Source organism: Aricia agestis, chromosome 2 (assembly GCF_905147365.1).
Source record: "Aricia agestis chromosome 2, ilAriAges1.1, whole genome shotgun sequence".
NCBI classification, from domain to species: domain Eukaryota; kingdom Metazoa; phylum Arthropoda; class Insecta; order Lepidoptera; family Lycaenidae; genus Aricia; species Aricia agestis.
The window spans coordinates 4,936,354-4,958,661 of NC_056407.1; the positions used below are offsets into that span (position 1 = coordinate 4,936,354).

At 34.6% G+C, this 22,308-nt stretch overlaps 1 protein-coding gene across 3 annotated transcripts in view; it reads right to left on the bottom strand.

Moving 5' to 3' along the window:
- Window positions 1-14,358: 14,358 nt before the first annotated feature.
- The window catches only part of LOC121737275 (unconventional myosin-Va), a 51,720-nt gene continuing 43,770 nt past the window's right edge, over window positions 14,359-22,308 (bottom strand). For all 3 annotated transcript variants that reach the window (XM_042128920.1, XM_042128911.1, XM_042128902.1), the window contains 9 exons: window positions 20,962-21,093; window positions 20,403-20,607; window positions 19,525-19,670; window positions 18,739-18,950; window positions 17,840-17,989; window positions 17,491-17,622; window positions 17,042-17,158; window positions 15,588-15,718; window positions 14,359-14,630 (listed from right to left, as the gene is read on the bottom strand). In XM_042128920.1, coding sequence (XP_041984854.1) covers window positions 15,590-15,718; window positions 17,042-17,158; window positions 17,491-17,622; window positions 17,840-17,989; window positions 18,739-18,950; window positions 19,525-19,670; window positions 20,403-20,607; window positions 20,962-21,093 — 1,223 coding nt within the window. In that variant the 3' untranslated portion in view covers window positions 14,359-14,630; window positions 15,588-15,589. The remainder of the gene's footprint in view (window positions 14,631-15,587; window positions 15,719-17,041; window positions 17,159-17,490; window positions 17,623-17,839; window positions 17,990-18,738; window positions 18,951-19,524; window positions 19,671-20,402; window positions 20,608-20,961; window positions 21,094-22,308) is intronic.

Sequence of the window (22,308 nt, forward strand, 5' to 3'; positions counted from 1 at the left end):
TATAAGGGTTCCGTTTTTTGCCTTTTGGCTACGGAACCCTAAAAAACAAGACACAAAACTGAAAATGACTTACGTTTTGAGCTAATATGAAACGAGCAACACCTGTAATTGGAACACCAATCTTGAATTTACTTGAAGCTGAAATAGATAAACATTACATATATCGTAGCTTCCGCGGTGAAATTCTTAAAGGATTACACCGTACACGTAATTATCAACATAATTTGTAGATAAAATAATATGTACAAGATAAGTATATAGCATAGTAGGGGAGGGGACGAGGGGATTTCGCGACCTGCTAGAGCGTGTCAGATTAAGCTTGAATAGACTTCCAACATCCGTCTAGTTATCGTGGTATAGAAATCAGATTTCTCACGTGGTGGGTTTAAAAAAGTTATTTTGAAGTATTGAAATATTATCCGATCGGTCAGATTAAGATAGGGGATGTTTAGCATACCCCAAAGAAGCTTCCATATAAAGCACTGACGTTTTAAAGGTAAGGTAAGCCCGCAGAGACATTTTAAAATATAGAAAAATAAAGCTTCATATTTTCCTAACTAAGCTTTGCAGACATTTTATGTTAGATGGCTGCAGTTTCTGAACCCACCGCTAAAATAAAAAAAAACGCTCTTTTTTTATTAGCCTTACCTAATCTAATAAAACCTACTAGGTCTCCATGACGCTCGACTCTCGAGTAACTACGCGAATAGCACTCTCCCCTCCCCTACTATAATATGATATTTACCTTGTTACTGCCCATGATCGGCGAAATCATTTTCCAGGATAGCCGGTGCATAACTATTTCCAAAAACATCAATGCTGTAGTTGCTGCTCCTACTTTACCCACTTTTTGCTTGGGTAAACATGAGGTACTTCTAAGTCCTACTCAGTGCCGTAAGTAGGGCGGTGCCACCGGTGCCCAGGCACAGGGCGTAGACTCTGGAGGGGCGCAAGAATGACTAGGTAGACTCTTTATTTTTTCGAATTGCTCCCGATAAGTACTTCCCGCTGCGCCCCAGAGATGTTTTCCAATATAGTAAAAAAAATATATCCACAGCCGAACATATTATAATTTATAACCTTCTCCTTTTTGGAAGTCAGTCAAAAAACAAGGGTGCAGTTATATAAGCTCGCACAGGGCGCAAAAAAGGCTATTTACGGCACTGGTCCTACTCCTACTTAATACCTTGGTAACCTCTTTAATTATATAATAATTTGTAAGATATCAATCAAGTACCTTATAGCATAAGTGTAGGCCAATTTATATTCGCACCCCAGGTACAAAATCAGCCGCTCCTATTTATAAATCCAGAGATGCTCATTGCTGAACAGTTTTACAGCACAGTTAAGAGCACAGTTTTGTTTGATAATACGCCACACTTTAATACGGATCTTAAGTACAAGTTCAACCGTCATAAATACGGAAATAAGAAAGTATTGAAATCTAAGCGCCTCACCTGCAAACATTTAGGTATGCAACTTATCTGAGCGGTTTAATCTAAATATTACAACAATTACGAAAAACTTGAAGATAATGGTCACAGCACACATTGACTCATATCAACTCGACCGTCCGTCAACCAGGCGTCAACCTAACGTATGCACGTATTACCAAAGCGTATATCAGTAGCGCCTGTACGTCAACTCGGCTACGGCTAGGCGGCGCCTCGCTTACGGCTCGCCGACCGCTGTCCCCTTCCGAAGCGAGGCGATTACGTTACGGTTCCGCTTAGTGTGCGTTTCTACATTTTTGGACAAATAGATCACATAAATTATAAAAGAAAGTAAAGACAAGATTGTAAAGAAGATTATAATTTTACCGCTATAGTCAGTAAAGGTCTATCGCCCACAATAAATATTTCTCCGGCCCCATGTAGTACATACTCACGTGCTATTAAATAAGGTAAATAAAATTTATCTCTGATGAAATTGACTTCATTATAAAGATAAGTGAATTATCGCGCTTGGTTCCCGGCCGATGCTTGTTATATTATCTGCATTGGTAACTAATAAAACGTAATAATATATTATGTTATCTAAGAATTGTCATCATAAGGATAAACTACATTTTCTACAATTTATTTCCTAATATTATAGAGCGGGTTCTGGATGGAGTTGAGTATGCAAAATGAAGACCTCGTTCTGTGATACACACCGATATGACACTTGGCAAAATTCACCTCAGTGTGAATTTTGCCAATTGTCATATTACTCCATTCTTTTTTACAAAAAAAAATGGACCAGCAACTATAGCAACATTCAAAATCATAATCTGCATGCTTTTCTAAGTTCAACCTTATTCAAAGTATGTACTCATACTTGGCATATAGTAACTCTACGCTTTAGTAGGATACGCAGTAAATGTCAAAACGTTTGAAAGTATGATAGGTATTTTCTTTTAGCCTGTTAAGATTCTGTATTCTACATTATCTACTACTGCAGACTTACGGTTTATGCTTAAAACAGATGTTTAAACCCTAACAGCGGCCCTGGCGGGAGACACAACATATTAAATTACAATTCAATTCAAGTAAGATGCTGAGACCGTATCAGCCAAGATTGTTATTGAGTAGGCGATTGCGGTTTATAAACAGCCCCCCTATCATTAACTTTGTCAAAACCTGAGCTAATCCGTGCAGGTATGTAAACAGTTGTAAAGTGAATGGTTATGTTTCCGTATCATGTGCACTTTTACTTCTCAATGGTTTTAACCTGTAATATTTGTCTCTGAACTGGATTAAGAAATGTCAAACACGAACGTCAAATTTGACTAACGGAATTGTTTTTTTTTTTAGGAATTGAAATGGCTTAGCCATAACGACTAACGGAAAAATTGTAAATCAAGATGAAAATATAGTTTAAAAAAAGATTAATATTTTTTATTATAAAATATACTATTTTCTAATATAAAACGTGGTCAATGTAGGAATAGTTACTTTTGCACCGATTTATTGTATTTAAAGGTAATTATTATAAATGTGTAAATGGTTTTATTTATATTTTTTGGTATTTTATAAGCCCTTTATGAAAACACTGAGAAAATAACACTCCTTCATGTTTATATTATCACAAGCATGGCGATCTAGAGGAGAAAGAATTCTCTGACATTGGCAACTAACTGAGTCGGCAATTAAAAAAGAGAAGAAGAAGGAGACAAAAAAAAAAGATAATTGGATAATATTGTTATTATGTTTATAGAGATTATGTTTTAAGCAAGAAATTGATAAGTTTATTATATCCTATACCTACTTGATACCTACGCTAAATAATCTACCATGAAAAAGTCTTAGAAATGCATCAAACTTGTGGATTACAATTACATGCATTACAACAGAGTTGATGTCATGAGTTGAACATAGTTTGTTGAACTTGAACTCATTCTTGAACACCTACGTTTTTTTGAGCTTTCAAATAGGTATTATTGTAACATAAACAGGCAATTTATAAGTTTAATAATCCCCTTTTTGTGCCTTGTAAGGCATTTTACATTATTAGTACTGTGTACGCTGAACCAAATATTTTTCAGGATAAAGGATGATTGCTAACACTGAGATACTATAAGTACTACATTTTATAATAAAGAATAGCAAGTGTAATGATGACGAAGTCCTAGGAAGATAATATATATTCACTCAAAAGCTTTAATTAAAAGAAATTTAATAAATACTCGTTTTTAAATGTTTTTTCATTTATTTTCTCACTTAAATATACCTACCTTAGATACATATTCATACACAGCTTTCATCAATAGGTACTACATTTGTCTTACACCTTATTATCAACCTAGTATCAGATAGGCAAGTGTTAAATCTCTTTTATATTATACTTCTAAAAATATTTATACAGCGGAAATCTTAAACAAGGTCTTGTCACTTAAAATCAAAGAAGATGAATCAAATATCCCTTGTGTAAATATTAATTTATTATTATTAAAGGAGTTCAAATACCAACTTTTGATGAAAGATAAAAACAATATTATAATTTCAGACTTTTATTTGGCAAACCAATAACAATTAGAAACTGCATTGCAAGTTGCAACTATGGGAAATTGCCTGGGATATCTCAGACAGAGAGCGGTCAAGGGTTTTGTGTTCTTTGTGTTGTATTATGTTGTAGAATGCCTCCCGTGTGAGTATCTCTATATACTCACACAGGAGGAGTTCTGAATGTGTTAGAATTGCTCCTCAGTCACACACTGACTGCTCCAACGCAAATGCTTCAACGCGTGACCACTCTGTCTGATAGGTCCCTAAAACGACCACATCTTTTTAAAATGTATAATACATGAGGACTTACTAAAGTCCTCATGTATTTTAAATTTTAATGTAATAAGTAATATAAAACTAATATTATTATTATTGAGGTACAAAAGAATTTTTGGTAATAATAATATAAGTTCCAATGAAAATATTATGTTTTATGAACAATAAGTATGTTTGTTATGCAATTTTTGTTATGTCTTTTTGGAAAAAGTACTATAAGTAATGTAGGATTATATTTTTGAGTTTTAGTGACTATTCCCATTGTATATTATATCATATTGTAGTCAAGAGAAGTTATAAATGAAAAAGTGCATATGAGAATTTAGCTAATTTGGATTTTATATTATCAATGATTTAACTTTTCTAGTAGTTTAGGTGTATGTGTGTGTGTCAATATTTATTCGTGAATATACTTGAATCTAAAGTTTCAAAGGTTGTGTTCTCAAAATTCTTGTTATTGAGAAAGTAATACCTTTGAATTTACCTCTTTGGTGCAGCGTTTATCATGCATGGTTTACAAGGAAATAGTTTGTGAAATAACACAAAGACCTACTGCAATCAAAAGATTGTACGAAATGCTCCTAAGATAGGTTCCTAAGAAGTACATAGTAAGTTTTAATTTAATATAAAACTAATACTTATTATTATTATTGAGGTAAGTACAAAAGTATTTTTGGTAATACATAATAATATATGTTCCTATGATAATATTATGTTTTATGAACAATAAGTTCCATATGTTTGTTATGCAATTCTTATTAAGTAAGTCTTTTTTGGAAAAGTACTATAATGTAGGTTTTTGTTTTTGAGTAAAATTTTGTGATTTACACTATTCCCATCATATAATACCATATTGTCGTCAAGAGAAGAAGTTCTAAATGAAAAAGTGCTCATATGAGAATTTAGCTAATTGGGTTTCTAATTGGGATTGATAATATCATATCAATTATTTAACTTTTCTAGTAGTTTAGGTGTGTCAATGTTTATCCGGAGCATGTTATACGTATACATCTAAAGGTTAAAAGGTTGTGTTCTGAAAATTCTTGTTAAAAGTAAGTAATATTGAATTATTTACCTCTTTGGTGCAGTGTTTATCATGCATATACCAAAATACTTCAGGTTTACAAGGAAATAGTTTGTGAAATAACACAAAAACCTACAATGCAACTATAAGATTGTACCTGTAGGTTTTTGGTGAAAATTCATACTTGTTTTACAGTAATTATACACAACACTTGTGTTCCTTATACCTTGTATGTGTTTCTTGTGTACTAAATCAATGCAGTCTTAGCTCATCGCACAAATGCAAACCTTATTGTTGACTAGACATATAGGTATACTACACCTCACTTATGTTATTATTCTGAAACCTCACTAACACTAAATGGATTACTAAGGTCTCTACGTCTTTACTTATGTATCAGTTCGTGATTAACTTGAGAATACTTAATCGTTTTCCAAAAATTTGGACACTTCGAATGTTAAGTTTTTTGGTTTTAATAACGAATTATTTTCACTAAAATATATGCTACAGACTAAAATATAACTTATTAAGTAACTAACCAACTAAATAGCAATATAATTTAAGACTAAAAAGTATGTAATATTAATAAATAAAATTACTAAAATGTAAACTATTCAGTAAAAGCTACTCGTTGGTTGGTGTTTATTGAATTGCTGTATTTGACGTAAAAGCAAGCGAGCTTATGTCAGAAGTGTTGTCATGATTCGAAATTATTACTCAGTTAACAATGGAGAAGTGAGTTTGGTGTCACGTGACCACTGACTGGCTGGAAAATAGAGGTCATGGTACCAAAATGCGAGCCAGTCAGTATTCTGGCTGGCTTTAAGAGCTCATGATAGAGGCCCAGGAGCCTTGAACACAACAGTTAAAAAAATTGGATGCCGGTTTGTACAATGAAACAGTTAATAACTAACATCATTTATTCTATTAATTTTACAACGAAATATTTATATGTCTAACAATAAATAACATCTAAGCTAAACGGAATGTAGCTCACAGCACAAAAGTAAGTAACACACTGTACACATTACGACCGCACTCGGAGTACCTATTTAAGGCGGGGATTAATCTCAATCAAAAACAATAACCTTGCACATAACCAAAGACCAAGCGTATACGCATCGCAATAAGATTCATTTTAGCTTAGCATAAAACTGTAACTACTCCGGCGGATTTTCTCTATTTTTCATGTTTTTTTTTAATATCTTTGGAAATAAATATTAAGAAACAAAATTGTTCGGTTAAAGAGCTTTTAATATAGATTTACTAACAATTTATTCAAATAAAATGTATAATTATCCTAGTTAATACTTATATTTTGATGAAATAGAGTTTTTTCGGAGGTGAGTTTGTAAATTAATTACAGCCGAAGTATTACGTTTTTAAAAAATGTTTATGGTTTAAGGTATTTTAAATATTGTGCTTTATATCTCATATTTTTTAACACTTCGTTATTATATTGGAACTAGGTAAACCGGGAGTCACGGAATAACAAATTGGGGTTTATCCTCGCCTTAATAAATACTTTAATTTAATGAAAAGTTTGACTGATAATAAATAAAATTTATGTCAAAATCTTCATCGATTTAAAGTTAATAATAAAATATCTCCGAGTACGGCTGGAGTAGTAAAACAGTAAATGCACAAGCGAAGAAGCGCTCAGTGCGAGTTTCGACACTACTCAGTACTCCCTGTCAAAAATTAATCCTTCGATCGCGGATTCTTGGAAATCTATTGTTATTCTATTGTTGTCGCGGTCACCGGTGTCATGGGGCTTGATAGGATAGAGAATTTGTACGGCATGGAATTAGTTTCCATTGTTCGCCACTAGGGGCGCCGTTTCGATGCTGTACAAATTATTATACTTAACTTTTTGGCAAGTAGTAACAAAACTCGCAACCAGCACATTAAACTAGTTGGCTATTATGAATAATAATTCTTTAAGAACCTATTAAAGTTTAAAAACTCAAACAAGGCGTGTTTAATGATTCCGTCTCTTCTACAACAAATTTGAATATCGATTCTGCATTATTCTGTTTATAAAAATACAATTCATAATAACCTACCAGCCAATAATATCCTACAATGTGCTATTTAAAAAAAATAGAACTTTGAATAATATTTCAAAGGATTTGCACGGAGGTTATCTATCTTGCAACAGCAATGCAACAGGTGTTTGACAGCGGGACATTGCATAGTATCTGCTGTTTGTCAAAAATTCCGCATCGAAATTTTAGACAGGCAGCAAATATTGAGTAATATCTGCTGTTAAATACCTGTTGAATAGCTGTCGCAACATTTTATGTAACCCTGTGCGTAGTCCGTACATAACTTTTTAATACCACTTTAAAATATATATTTTTTTTGCGAATAGAATGTATCGATTACATTCTATATATTTTTTAAATAACACATTGTAGGCTTAACATTAAGAGATACTTCGTACAGGGCTAAAGCGAGGCTTAGGATACGCATCAAAGGAATTTATAGAAATAATAATACAATAATAATCGTAAAAGATATGATAGTATTGCTTACGGGTGTAAACAGTATAGATATGAAAATGTTCAATATCATATTAAATTGAAATTTGGAAGCATTTTATATAACGAATAAACATTTATATAGAATTTGATTAGATGAATAACACAATGCAATCATATTGCATCTATAAAATGGATATAGTTTTCCAACAAACATTGAATATATCTCAGATTATATTATAGCTTTTCACAATCTATCTATAAACGTCAGATAGCTTATATGCGTGTTTTGTCTCTGTCGTTAGATATCAAGTCGGCCATTCTCCGGTTTGGCATTATTTGCCTAATTACCGTTACCATTTTTTTTTCTTCGCTAATTTGACTTAAACTCATTAAAATATGAAAGTAATGAAAGATACGAATACAATAATAAATTTGGCGTGGTACATTTAATTGTAGTTTTTTAGATAATAAGACTTAAAAAATTTATGTGTACGGTAATTAGACAAATGTAAAATTTTATGTAACGATAATTAGAAAGCATTATAATTAAATCTAAAACATCATAGAAAAATACTGATTAATAAGTTGCACGTATAATTGTCACAAAAGGGGTAGAATTAACGATGTCCTATACAACCATTAACTGTAGATATTTATTAAGATCCAGGTACGATGAACCTTAAAATAATTAATCTAAATCTCTTTGGACAGAATAGCAACTCAAATGTAGCTCACAGCTTTTACAGCTCGAAATTACTTATTTTTGTTTTCTCGTAATTTTACAAGTTCATCTCTATTTGTGAACACTTATTTCTCGATTTTTTTCCATTTTTTCTTTTCTTTTTGTCTTTTGTAATAAGCTCTAAAGTTTAACTCATTCCTTTTTTGAGTTTTCTTCATAAGCAGTATTTTCTTTTATTAAGTATACCTTTCTTTCACTTTTTCCTTTGATCTCTGATATAAAACTGGGTGATTTCAAATTTTTACTCAACGTTTCCAGTCCTAACAGCTTTCCAAAGATATTATTGTACTGAACACGAAGAGCATTTATCGCACGCTGGGTGAAGCTCGCCCATAGATGGCATGTGTAAAAGGACTGACAGTAAGCTTTAAATAAAGTCACTTTCACCTCTGTAGAGCATCTTGCAAATCTACGAGCTAACATGTTCCCACGTACGGCCAACGCCCTTCGCTCCCTCTCAATGTCTACTTCGTCAGCAAGCGTGTCAGTTACCCAATGACCCAGATATTTGAATTTATTGACTCTAGCAAGTGGAACTTCATTTAGAAACACGGGTGGTATTGTGCTAACTTTGTGTTCACGGGGTTGAAAAACAAGAAGTTCACTTTTCTTAGAGTTAAACTTGAGTCCTTGGGCCTCGGCATACGCTTGACACTTGCCTAGCAGTTTTCTGAGGCCACTGATCGAGGGACTGAGCAACACCATGTCATCAGCACAACTAATGTTGTTCAGCATTACTCCGCCAATGGAACAACCGACATTAGTGCTGCTCAGCTCCTCGATCAGCTTATTTACGTAAAGATTGAACAGACGAGGAGATGTTAATCCACCTTGTCGCACTCCACACCTCTATTTATACTCGCTAGAGAGACCCCCAGACCACTTTACAACATAATTTTAAACCGATCGGGCTAATACTTCCCATGCATAAAGCTACTATGACGTAGGCATCCCCTAAGAAAGGGTTTTGATAAATTCTACCTCTAAGGGGATAAAATAGGGGATGAAAGATTGTATATGATAGTACTTTTTAACGCGGGCAAAGCGCGGGCAAAAGCTAGTATTATTAAAGACTCATTCATAGATATGAAAACCGCGAGAAAACTTCAATTGATAAAAGTAGGTATCAGTTTTTCATACAACGGTAATTAGGAATATATGGTAATTAGTATACGGTAATTAGTAAAAGTTAGATTTTCTTGAAAAATTTAAAAAACCGACACAGTTTGCAAAAACTTGTTTAGGGCAAAGTACGTAGGCCAAATTACTTTCTAGATTGACATGATCAACATACAATCTTATTAAAAATTAAATAGCAAAATAAGATTACGGTAATTAGAAAAGTTCGTTACCAAAGCTACGGTAAGAGGATACTCTCGTGCTTCATCGGCGGCACACTAACATTAATGACATGGGACCGCTGATGGGCCGTGGAACACGCTAAGGAGAAGTGACCCGTGCACTTGTAATGTGCCAAATCCTGTTATTTTTGGGTGGGCACCCGAAAACAGTATGCGTTACGATAATTAGAACTTTTGATAGGACAAGCGATTATTTCATGATAACTATTTATAGGCTGTGCCTATTGAGTCGATATTTTCCAATGCGATAACCAATGTTTATGAGCATTTAAAACGATGAATAGATCATGGTTAATATGTATGCTATAAAAATTACAAGCAAGTGTCGAGATCAAGTTGGCGTGGGGACACGTCACGGTAATGAGAAAAACATGATTTTTAAACACGACTTAAATTAATTTAGTCTGAATTTCTTAAATTAGAAGCCTGTGTTTAAGTTTGTAGCTAGTTATGGATGCTATCTACCGTTTAAAAATATTGCATACTTGATTATGATAATATTACAGAGTATACAAGCCCGGGACACTTAAATTTTGCTCTCCTGAGAATGGCCGAAGTAAGCTGCGAAAAACACCCGAATAATGGCGCATTTTCACTGGTCCATAGGGCCCGCATGCAGGGTGCGGGAGATTTCTGAAACGCATGCCACGACCAATAAAAATGCGCCTTTACATGTCATAGACTCCCCGTATGCTGTATACCGTACGAGTTAACGACTAATGAAAACGCGCCCCAAGCTATCCGACGCTTAGTACACTGCGTTAATTGCTTTAAGTATAATATTAATATAGTTCGTGATACACTAACGAGAGATACAGCATGTATGCTATAATGTAACTTATCATAACGAGTTTTGTGCAGCTCATTTTGTTGCAAAAATGTATTAACATTTAAAACTTAGTACATAGGTAGATACTTAAGTCTGTAAAAGCTGCCACAAAAAGTTATTTCGATAATTATTTGCGAAAAAAAAACACTACCGGTACAAGCAATCTTCACCGAATAATAATATAGACTATCGCAACGACGATTTAACAATTTTCTCGTTACGACAATTTTGTTGAACCTGTGTTTATTTACTGCTTGGGCTGCTGTTTTATATTTTACTCTTTCTCTCGTTAGCGAAATGAAAAGGTTACAATATAAATTGACACATCAATCACAAATAGACTACAAACATAAAGCCAGTTGAAAAATTGAAGACAGTGTGAACAATATTACCACTTTAAACTTCGCTATTAATGTTTTTCGGTCATCGGTGCACATTAAAAAAGTAGTTGTACTTCTTTTTGGTGAGTGACTGAGTATTCCGTTATTAAAATCAAACTGACTTTATTTTGCGTCTTGAAAATTCTACTACCTTATTGTACTAAATATATTCATGTATATAATTTTCCGATATAATTTAACGAACGAAACGAAATGAAAAAATTTCAACTAGCACCTATCTTTACGGGCATATTAAAAGGAAGCAATGAGTAAGGGTAAACATATGAATATCTGTAGCAACTAGACACAATTCTCTTACAATACAAATAAATACATTAAGTAGAAAACGTCTTATTCAAAACTGAACTTTGTAAGTTAATAATTCCCTACTGAGGATTCTAGATTTGCGCTGTGGACTGTTTATTAAAGTATTTAGTTCCGTACCGTTATAGAGCAAATATAAAATATAGAGATTCCAAATATATATATATATATATATATATATATATATATATATATATATATATATATTTGGAATCTCGGAATTTTTCAATTTCTAATAATCGGCCAAGTGCGAGCTGGACTCGCACACGAATGGTTCCGTACCGTTATAGAGCAAAAATAGGCCAAAAATTGTTTTTGGCCTATTTGGCCCCACTATATATATATATATATATATATATATATATATATATATATATATATATATATATATATATATATATATATATATATATATATATATATATATATATATTTGGAATCTCGGAATTTTTCATAAAATGTGTTTTTATTCGTGTTTTATCGGTAATCGATAAACTGAAAAATGTGATTCTGCCTGACATCTATTGGCGAATAATGATACTATTTTGTGAGCAACTAATTGTTTTAACGACCAGCAGATGGCGTTATTAAGTAACACGAAGTCAATGAGTGTTTGCTATACCGAGCAAAGCTCGGTCATCCAGGTACTATTATTATTAATTATTAAAGTACACATATTATTATTAATGCCTTTGTGAAAATTGTGCCTACCTGTTGCCATTATTGTTACTGAGTAAAAAAGGCCAAAAAATCACGTTTGTTGTATGGAAGCCCCCTTAAATATCAATTTTATTTTGTGTTTAGTATAAAATATTGTTGTTGTAGCGGTAACAGATATACACAATATGTGAAAATTTCAGATGTCGAGCTATTAGCGGTTCTTGAGATACAGCCTGGTGACAGACAGACGGACAGACAACGAAGTCATAGTAATAGGGCCCGTTTTTACCCTTTGGGTACGGAACCCTAAAAATTTTAATACACATTGTTGTAAAGGCGATACCGCACTAGTGGGACACGAGTCACGACACCATGCGAAACTTCACTTCCATAGAACTGACGTTTATAAAACGTCAAATTCACGTTTGTAAGACGTCAGTTGACAGTTCTATGGAAGAACTATCGCATCGTGACGTGTCACACTAGTGCGGTTTCACCTTAAGGCTTACAAGAACATCATGTTATCTCTATCGTTTTTAGTATATATGAAGAGAAGGCATGACATTTTGACAAAAGATTACTAACACTGGTGCAAGTACTTATGTCTTAAAGACTTAATCAGAGTGACAATGTACAGTGAAATATGTTCAGTTTTAATATGAGCAGACGATCTCTACTTAACTGATATATGAAAAGAAATAATACTTTTGAAAATACTTAAAGTGCCAATTTCACCAAGTTATGGTAAAGTTTATCCTTGATTGAACATATGTTATCTCCATCGTTCTTCGTTTTAATGAAAGAGAAGAACGATCACTTACTTTGTGGAATTGGCTGTAATAAGGTCACTGGGTCTACGAACATAATATCTTAAAACATGTAACATTATACATACATAGATATCTTTAATAACATAGTACCCTTGAACGTAGAGTTAACTATATCAATAAATACGTATCTTAATACTATAAATATATTTTACTATATATTTCTCAATTCTCAATTAATACTATAATAATCTAATACGCCATAACGCACCTATAATGGTAACTCTCGACTATAAATATAATTACATCTATAAATATATTTTGCAACATCTACGTATTATTGTATCAGGTAACACTAACTATTTCGCTATTTCATTGAGTGGTGCTATGTGCTTGTACTTGAACTAGCCACCTCTATCACAAGACTATAGTGTGTATATGTATGATCTCAATGTCGTGAGTATAATAAATAAAATTGGTCACATTATTATTAGAAGGCTTAAAGCATCATGGCTATAACATTTTATATTATGGGTCAGTAACAAATATTATATTATTATATCTGATCGACGAAAAAAGTTTTATTTTTAAACACCTTTATGAAACACGTACAGTATCCATTTTTCTTACAACATTTTAAAAAGATAACCATCTCAAAGTGTATTTTCAATTGGCTAGTTTTTTATGGAGCATGAACAGATATTATAATAATGGTACTGTTGTTATTATTCTATGATACTATAAATAGTTCTACAGTGGTCCATAATTATAGTGGCAATAAAATGGCAGCAAAAATTAACTACATTGAATACATATACATTTTTTAACCGTAAACATTATGCGTAATGCGACACCACGACATATAGCCAATTACAAAACTTCTAGATTATTAAGACCAATCAGAAGCGATTTACGTTTTCTAATATGGCGTTTGATGTCTAATGCAGGTGACGTTCGAAATTTAAATCTTTAAATTGGAGTTACCGGTTACATGTGAATTAAATTCTTTCATAAGACTTTAAAATTCATTAAACAAACAAGAAACAATTAATATAGGTAAGTAATATTATCGTAAATAACAATTATTTTGCTACCAGGAAATTAGGAAATTCAATTTTCAGCAATATCAAAATAATTATCTAACCTCCTAATTAATAATAAAAACAGTTACACAATAAATAAGGTACTTATACGATGTTTTATCCTTCGAGATAATTTTCTAATGTATCATATTATATGGACAAAACATTGTATATCAATTGTATAAGTAAATATTTTTATTAGCAAAGGGGTGAATGAATATTTTTATTATAAATATGTCGCGATAAATATATTATATAGGAATGAATTTTATCTATGATTCAAAAAAATTAGGCTTAGGGAAGACTTGAGCAGAATAAACATATTAAGTACTCAACAATAGGTTATAGGACGAATTTGATTGTAACTAGAAATGATATCTATTAAATATTTACATTTAATTCAAATCTAAAATATACAAATATAAAAATAATCGAACGCAATATCATAATAAATAAAAATAACATTATTGTATACTCGTTATCGATTAAACTATAAAAACTTAGTGTTACACACTTAATAAAAATAGGAATGCTTAAGTACAAAATATATTAAGCTAAAATAATTCGTTGATATATTATGGCAATTGGATATTTCAACTTCACTAAATAAATACCATTGGAATTTTGAAGTTTTTAAATAACTTTGAAGTAAACCTTGGTGAATATCATCTTGAACGTTTTGGTGCTCCCACAGGTCCATCTTGAAAGAGAATCTAGAAATAGTAAGAGCGTAAAATTATAAGGTGAGTTAGATATATAATATATCGCCATCTCTCTTAGGCATCAGACACTTTGAGATTTCAATTTTGGTTGTATATCAGTCATTGAATATGAATGTAATACCTACATAGAGAAATAAACAAAAGATATGTTACTATTGGTTCCTGTTGCGACAGAAGTATTTTCAGAGTATACATACAGTTTATGGACAATAATTATCACTCACCAACAGCCAATTCGTTTGCTTATTTTCTTCTTAAGTTCATTTATTAATTAAAATTATATAAACGCACAAAATTATCTTTTTAAATATGCGGATCTTTGAGCGTTATCAATATCTTTAGAGAATAAAATTCGCCACCGCCAGATAAAATATTATTATGGTCAAGAAACAGAGCAAACACGCGTACGTACACACGCATTCACGTGCACGTTCTTGTACGCAATGTGCTGCAAGTGCGTGCAGATTTTGTTTATCTTATCTTATATCTTTAAACGAGCAATTCTTGAATATATATATTTATAATTGGAATCTCGGAATCGGCTCCAACGATTTTCAAACAATTTGTAAAATTTCACAAAGTTTTTTCCAAAAATTGTTTTAGGACTTTTTTTTCCCAATTTCAACAGCGTATTACGTTGACTTATAGTTTTCGATCTGTCTATCATATTCTACTGAAGAATTAGAGGAGGATACCAAATCCAATTATAGTGATAAATGCGATATACTCAGAAGCTAAGCAGTGGCGGTGTTCTACATAATATGTGATAGAATTAGGCCGGGTTACTGTCTCATTATCTCTACAATTCACTAGATTTCTATTGCATTGTGAATCTTTAATTCGGTAGATTATGAGTAATTATGAATTAAATATTTACTGGATAGTGAATAGCAATCCAGTAAAGATTTGTAATGAATATGGCAGTTATGGCCATTATGTCCAACATACGTTTATATCTTGGTGAGTAGTCCGTCCAGTTCCAGAACTTCTGGCACCTCGATGTCCTCCAGGCGGATGGCGGAGGGGCTGTACTGGAACTGCACCGAGTAGATCATCTTCGTGTCCATCAGCAGGTTTTGCTGGAAATAACATGGTAAGGATTATCGTAGGAGAACGTGCAGGTCTTTACCACGCCATAGTCACGCACTACGAGACCAAAATCGGAATTAACAGCTGCTTCTGATTACGCGTTATCAAATGTATTGTTTTTAAATAGATTTGATAGCCGAAATAAAAAGTAATGCTTCTTGTATCATTTTGATTTACAGCTGTTTGTCATTTACTGAAATGCTACAACATGTCATGTTATGTCAAAATCCATCAAGAATCGACCAATAATATTGACGCATAAGACGTTATGTATAAAATAAATTAATTCTACCTCTATAGACGTAGATGGCACAATCTGAACCATCAATCTGGTAAAGATTGACGGAAAACTAATCGTCTAACCCACGGATTGATGGACTGATAATTATTTTAATCTGACATCAATCACAGATTGACGACAGACTGATGCCAGATTGATCGTGTAACCTACGTATAAGGCAGATGAGGCACCTACGGCATTTGGTTGGGTTAAGACAATTTGTGGTATTTTTGATCCGACAGCTGGGTTCGACATAACGCAACCAAATGCTTATGAATCAACTTATTTCATAGTACTTCAGAATTTCAAACTATTCCGACATAATTTAGACTTCGTAACGCGAACGGACTATAGATTTTCCACGCGAAAAATGTACCATCCACATCGCCTTGATGAGTGGCTTCCACCGTGCGTTTTTCGCGTAACTTTCTGCCACGTACTGTAAAACTCTGGAACGAAGTGTCAACAGCAGTATTTCCGGACCAATACGACCTGCAAACCTTCAAGAAGAGAGTGTATCCCCTCTGAAAAGGCCGGCAACGCACCTGCAGCTCTTCTAATGTTGCGACTGCCCATGGGAGACGGTAGTTACTTTCCATCAGGTGACCCGTTTGCTCGTTTGGCCCCTTATTTTATGTATAAAAAATTGATTGTCTGTAAATTCCGTTTGAATGCTTCAACGAACGCAACGCCAACATTGTCATTTAGTTCAGTTGCAGTGTCTGTCAGCTTATTGTAACATGTGCGACGAGAACGTTTTACTGGGTGCGGCTTATTTGGTCATAAGAAGTTCCAGAAAACAGTCGGGTAAAAAGAACAAAGCGGATACGGTCAGAGCGCATGCGTCGCGGGCATGCATCACGTGCGCTGTTGACTGCCCTATGACGCATGCCTTTGACGAAGAAAAAAAGGCACAGTGTGGACATAGCTAATGAGCGTGACGATACAATGACGTCATCTTTTTCGTGCATGCAACTCGATACTACGGAAGGTATTAAACGTTGTCACGTCAAAAAAGTTATGTTAAACTCACGGGCTCCTTGCTGGCGTTGGGTCCGGCGCGCTCGTGCATCAGCTTCTGTATCTCGTGTATGAACTCCCGCGTCACCTTCACCTCGTACTCCTCTGCCGGCGTGTACATGTTCAGTATCTGTGAATGTATGAGGAGTATTAAAAAACACAAGCAAAATTTATGTAAGACGAGCATTTTATGGTCATCTGCTTTTATAATTAAATGACCACTCGGTAATTCTGTAATTAATCAACAAATACTACTATTACAAGTCTACTATTACTTATCAACAAATACTACTATATATTAGTTACTATTATAACCGAAATAGAGAATATAATATTCTTTTATTTATATGATCTTTTAGGACTTTGTTTCGCGTTTGAGCGACAGCAGATAACGAACAATTTTTGCCACATTCATAGCTATAACAAGATAAAAAAATCAATCTGCGGGCATCAGTAACGTACCTTGCACACTTGCATGGCGGACAGATCGGCGCACATGTCGACTGTGCTGGCGACGTCGGCCATCGACTTACGCGCCTGCAGCAGGTGCACCGCCTGCGTTATCGGTTTCAGCACACCTAGCGTCTCCTCCACCTGGACAAAGTCGATATATTACAAATCACTGCGAGCTAAACACACCTTCAAGGAGTTGGAATCCAGGACAACCATAAGAAAGAGAAGAGCCAAATATATTGTCTTTCTCTCTTACTCTTATTATTTGTCATGCAGGTAGGGCTTCGGGCTATTTGATTTTAGTGTTATCTCTAGGCCAATAATAATTCATTGAGTTAAAAAAAAGAAGTCTGCTTACACTTGTCTGTCCGTACTCTGCCAGATGTTCCTTGATCCACGTCTCCAAATGTGAAATGTTGTATCGTATCTGTAGACCCTTCGCCCAGCAGCACAGGTCCTTACGTAGTAGCAGGTGGTTGAGACTGTACGCGCAGATGTAGTAGAATAACTGAGAACAATATAATTATTAAAAAAATTCCAATAAAACGATAGACTGGCCCTACTCCTAAATAAAGTCAGGCCGCAAAATGTGTAGAAATGAGCATTGATAACTCATTTTATCTGGTACTCACAAGACATAGCGCGATAACAATACGAGTATATTCGTGCGCGAAAGAAGCAAGTAAACACTTATCAATGAGCCTTTCCTTTTGTCTATGTATTTTTCAAGTAATTTTTCTAACTTAATATGACAAAGACAAAACATTGTACACCGTATCCATTTTGCAAATATTTTTATAAATAAGTAAATATTTATTAAGCAACAATTGACACTAACCGTGTTTTTAAACGGGCTTTAGCGCACCACACATTCCCACCACTGTATCTCCTGTGTCCCAGGATCGACAGCGGTATCCAACTACGAAAACCCTTTGATATGATCTCAGGGAGCCCGAGGGACATGCTAAAGCTGTCTTGCGATCCGCGTCGAATTTAATCAGAAAAAGATAGGAGGAGTAGGAAGTAAACAGTTTTACCTCCCCATAAAAAGCGGGAGACAGCACAAAGTTGCAATGATCGAAAGTCAAAGAACTAAAGGGGAAGCACCACGAGAAAAATTGATGTTAATTATGACAACTAAACTAGATCTAAGTTTATATTGGAATTATTTGTGTTACACTGTTTCCAGTAATAATTATAAAATTTTATAAGCTAATCGAAGCACCATTGTTTATACAACTTCTGTGCTCCTAGTACCTGCTTGAATATCATGACCCGGAGCGGTGGGTCGACAGCGTGCAGCCTCAACTGCTCGTGCGCGGCCGCGAGCTCGTGTTTGAGGCGCGCGGGGCCGGCGGAGGGCTGCGGCGCGGGCGCGCGCGGACCGGACAGCCCACTGATCTCCTCGTACTCCAAAATGGCCGCCACGATGAGCCGCTCGAGCTGGTGCTCCAGGAGGTTTATTAGACCTGGAGGATTACATTTGGATTGTTATATTGCTGTTAACGGTATGTTAGACTGGCGACATCGAAATGTGACCGAAACAAAAACTGCAAATTTTTGATCTGATTGTAAATTACCTAATTTTATTTGAACCTATAAAGTAGTAATAACTTTATATGTCAACAACTTGGATTGATATGTTACTTTTAAAGCTATCTTGGAATGCTGACTTCATGATACGATAATTTATTAAAATATATGAAATAGTTATAACTTGTAAGTCTACAATCATACAAAAGTGAACTATCTAAGCTTACAACACAATATTAGTTATTAATAACTCATTTTATCTGAAACTAGCAGCAGCACAATAGTATTTCAGATTTCGTTGAAAATAATAACAATAATCTGATAGGTAAAGAGATCTCAGGGTGATGATGTATTTTGAGAAAGCAATAAAAGAGGTGATTGCTGTTATTGATGTCGCAAGGTACAAAATCACCCTGCCGACAAGACACTTAGGCCGTATGCACGGCCAATAGTTTCCATAAATTTATATTTGAAATTGATAAATCCATAATGGCAACCAAATTGATATACCTTGGTAGATCCATATCGCGATGTCGCTGAGCAGCTGTCGGTACTCGGAGAGGTCGAATATCCGCAGGCTCTGCTGGTTCTGGCGCGGCGTGTTGGCCGCCTGGTAGATCGCGTCGCCGCTGTACTGACGCAGGTTGTTTAGTAGCCTGAGAACATTTTAATAACTTTAATGGTTGAGGTTCAAATATTACTATGTAATTAATTGTAAATTGATGGTCAAATATACAGAATGTTACAAAACTAAGTGATAATACGTTGTTAGGCCGCATGCGGCCCGTGAATATTTTGTGAATAAGTTATAAGTATCAAACAATGTTTTTTAATGTTTCCATTAGTTAACGCAACTTAAAAACGTAGCTGTTTGTGTCAATTAAATAAAAACTTTGTTTATTTTTCTAAATCCTCTCATATTATTTTCTCTCTTAAAAATTTGACAGCTCACTGACTAGTAAAAAACTAGTGCCATCCATCAGAGAGGTTAAAACGTTTTTTAATTGTAGTCTAGAAAACCCCTCATTATACGTAGGTATAGCCATTGGGCTATACCTACGTATAATGAGGGGTTTTCTAGATTTATACTCGTATTAACACTATAAGCCTATTGAGGCTTATAGTGTTAATACGAGTATAAAGTCTGCGGCCCGCCTTTAGTTTGTTTTGCCACCTTGTGGCCCTTGCCTGTCAAAAGGTTGCCGATCGCTGGTCTACAGTCTACACTATAAAAGTTAACAGAGAGCCACATGGCATTATACTCCACTCTATTAGCCGTTAGCTCGCTTTTTCAGCATCTTTTTGACTGCGACTCAGATCGCCTTCATGAGCTGGTGCATACTGGGCCAAACGTCATTAAAACTATAGTAGCTGACAGAAGTACCAACCTTAACATATTAGAGAGCCACATGGCGCTATACTCCACACTGTCAACTCTCTTCTTCAGCGTTTTCTTGACAGCGAGTCGGATGGCCTTCATGAGGTGGTGCATCTTGGGCTCGTCGTCCACGTGGTCCGTGTGCCGCAGCATCATGAACAGGATGTAAGCCGGAAGACCGGGCAGTAGGGTGATAGCCGTGCGAGGCTTCAGGTCTGTCATGCATATGGAGATAGTGTGAGTTTTTTATTCATAGATGACCATCACAGCAGTATTTTTTCCGTGGCGATTGAAAATTTGAACGTTTATTTACTGTTGCGATATTAAATAATTCAGACGATGAAATAATTGTAGTTCAGTTTTAAATAAAAATTTAAAATGTCTTTAAAATTAATACTTAAATTAAATAGTAATAAACTAACTGCCGTACTCAGAGACATTTTTTTATATAATATAATATCTATTGACGCTTCACACCACGTCAGTCTGGTCCTGTGTAAGTACCTGTAGGACTTGTGTTACAGGTTACAGGTATTAGACAACGGAAATATATTAGGCAGACCACATACCAGTGATCAACTTCTTGATGATGACGCCCTCGTCCTGCAGCTTGTACTCGAACATGCCGAGATACTCTCTCTCTTTCTTTCTCATCACCGGCGCCAGATCCACCGTCGAGATGTTTTGAGATATTATCGTATCTGTGAAAAAAAAAATTCAATATTGTGTAATATTACATTCAAAAAGTATACGGGGGATTGAAGATTGTTACGGTAATAATTCTTACATAACTGAAAAATATTCGTCTATTCGCCCATCTTTTCCAGTCATGCTCAAAAAGATTGCGAGATTGCAATACAGTGCTCCCAAAGTGATAATGCGCATAGAAATTTTCGTAATTTTTCGGAAACGGTCGTATTTCCCGAGCGTCGGAAGACGTCGCTACAAGCGCTGTTTTAAACTAAACTATAAGAAAAACAGCGCTTCCCAGCGACGTACAGACGCCTGACGTTGACTGGACGTTACCATGGTAACGCCGCGATGGCTTCCCGGTGAGTTATCTAAGCACTTATTGACGGACCGGCGACGGCGGACAGCCACCGGCTATATGATAATGATATTTACTTCTATTTCCTTTGAACAAGGTGCAAAATGCAAGTGCATTGTTTGGGGCTCTTACGTTTCATAGATTCGGGTGTTTCCGTGATTACGAGAACTAGCGAAGATTTCCATGCGCATTATTAATCTGGGAGTACTGTACATAACTATATTCATACAGGTGTGAAAGAGACAATTAGTAGCTTTGAGTCAATGGACGAATCAACATGTTCCACAGCCGCACTATACCAATTTAATCTATACTAATATTATAAATGCGAAAGTATCTCTGTCTGTCTGTCTCGCTTTCACGCCAAAACTACCGAACCGATTGTAATGAAATTTTGTATACAGATAGTCTAAAGCCTGAGAAAGGACATAGGCTACTTTTTTACTGGAAAAAAGGGTTGTAAGGGGGTGAAAATACGAAAATTTGTTCAAATTAAGTTAGTTCCAAAAATTCATACTAGATGGCGCCGTGCGTCTCTTACATCGCGCTAACGCTTGCCCAACATCTTTCTATAAGAGGTGGTATCAACATACATTTGAGTTTCGATTTTTTTCGATTGTTATTTCTTTTTTACGTTATTTAATAAGTCAATACTTTATAATTTATATTATATACAGTGACGTAACCTTAAACCTATCAATGATAAATAGTTTATGGGTAAAGTTGTGTAATTGGGGGGCTAAATAAGCTTTAAAATTTGGCATAATATATAAAGTGTAATTTTAAAAAATTAAATATGTGCACACTGCACAGCTGTTTTGATTTAAGGGGTACCAGGGTTTTTTTTATAAAACCTTTTGACACCAAT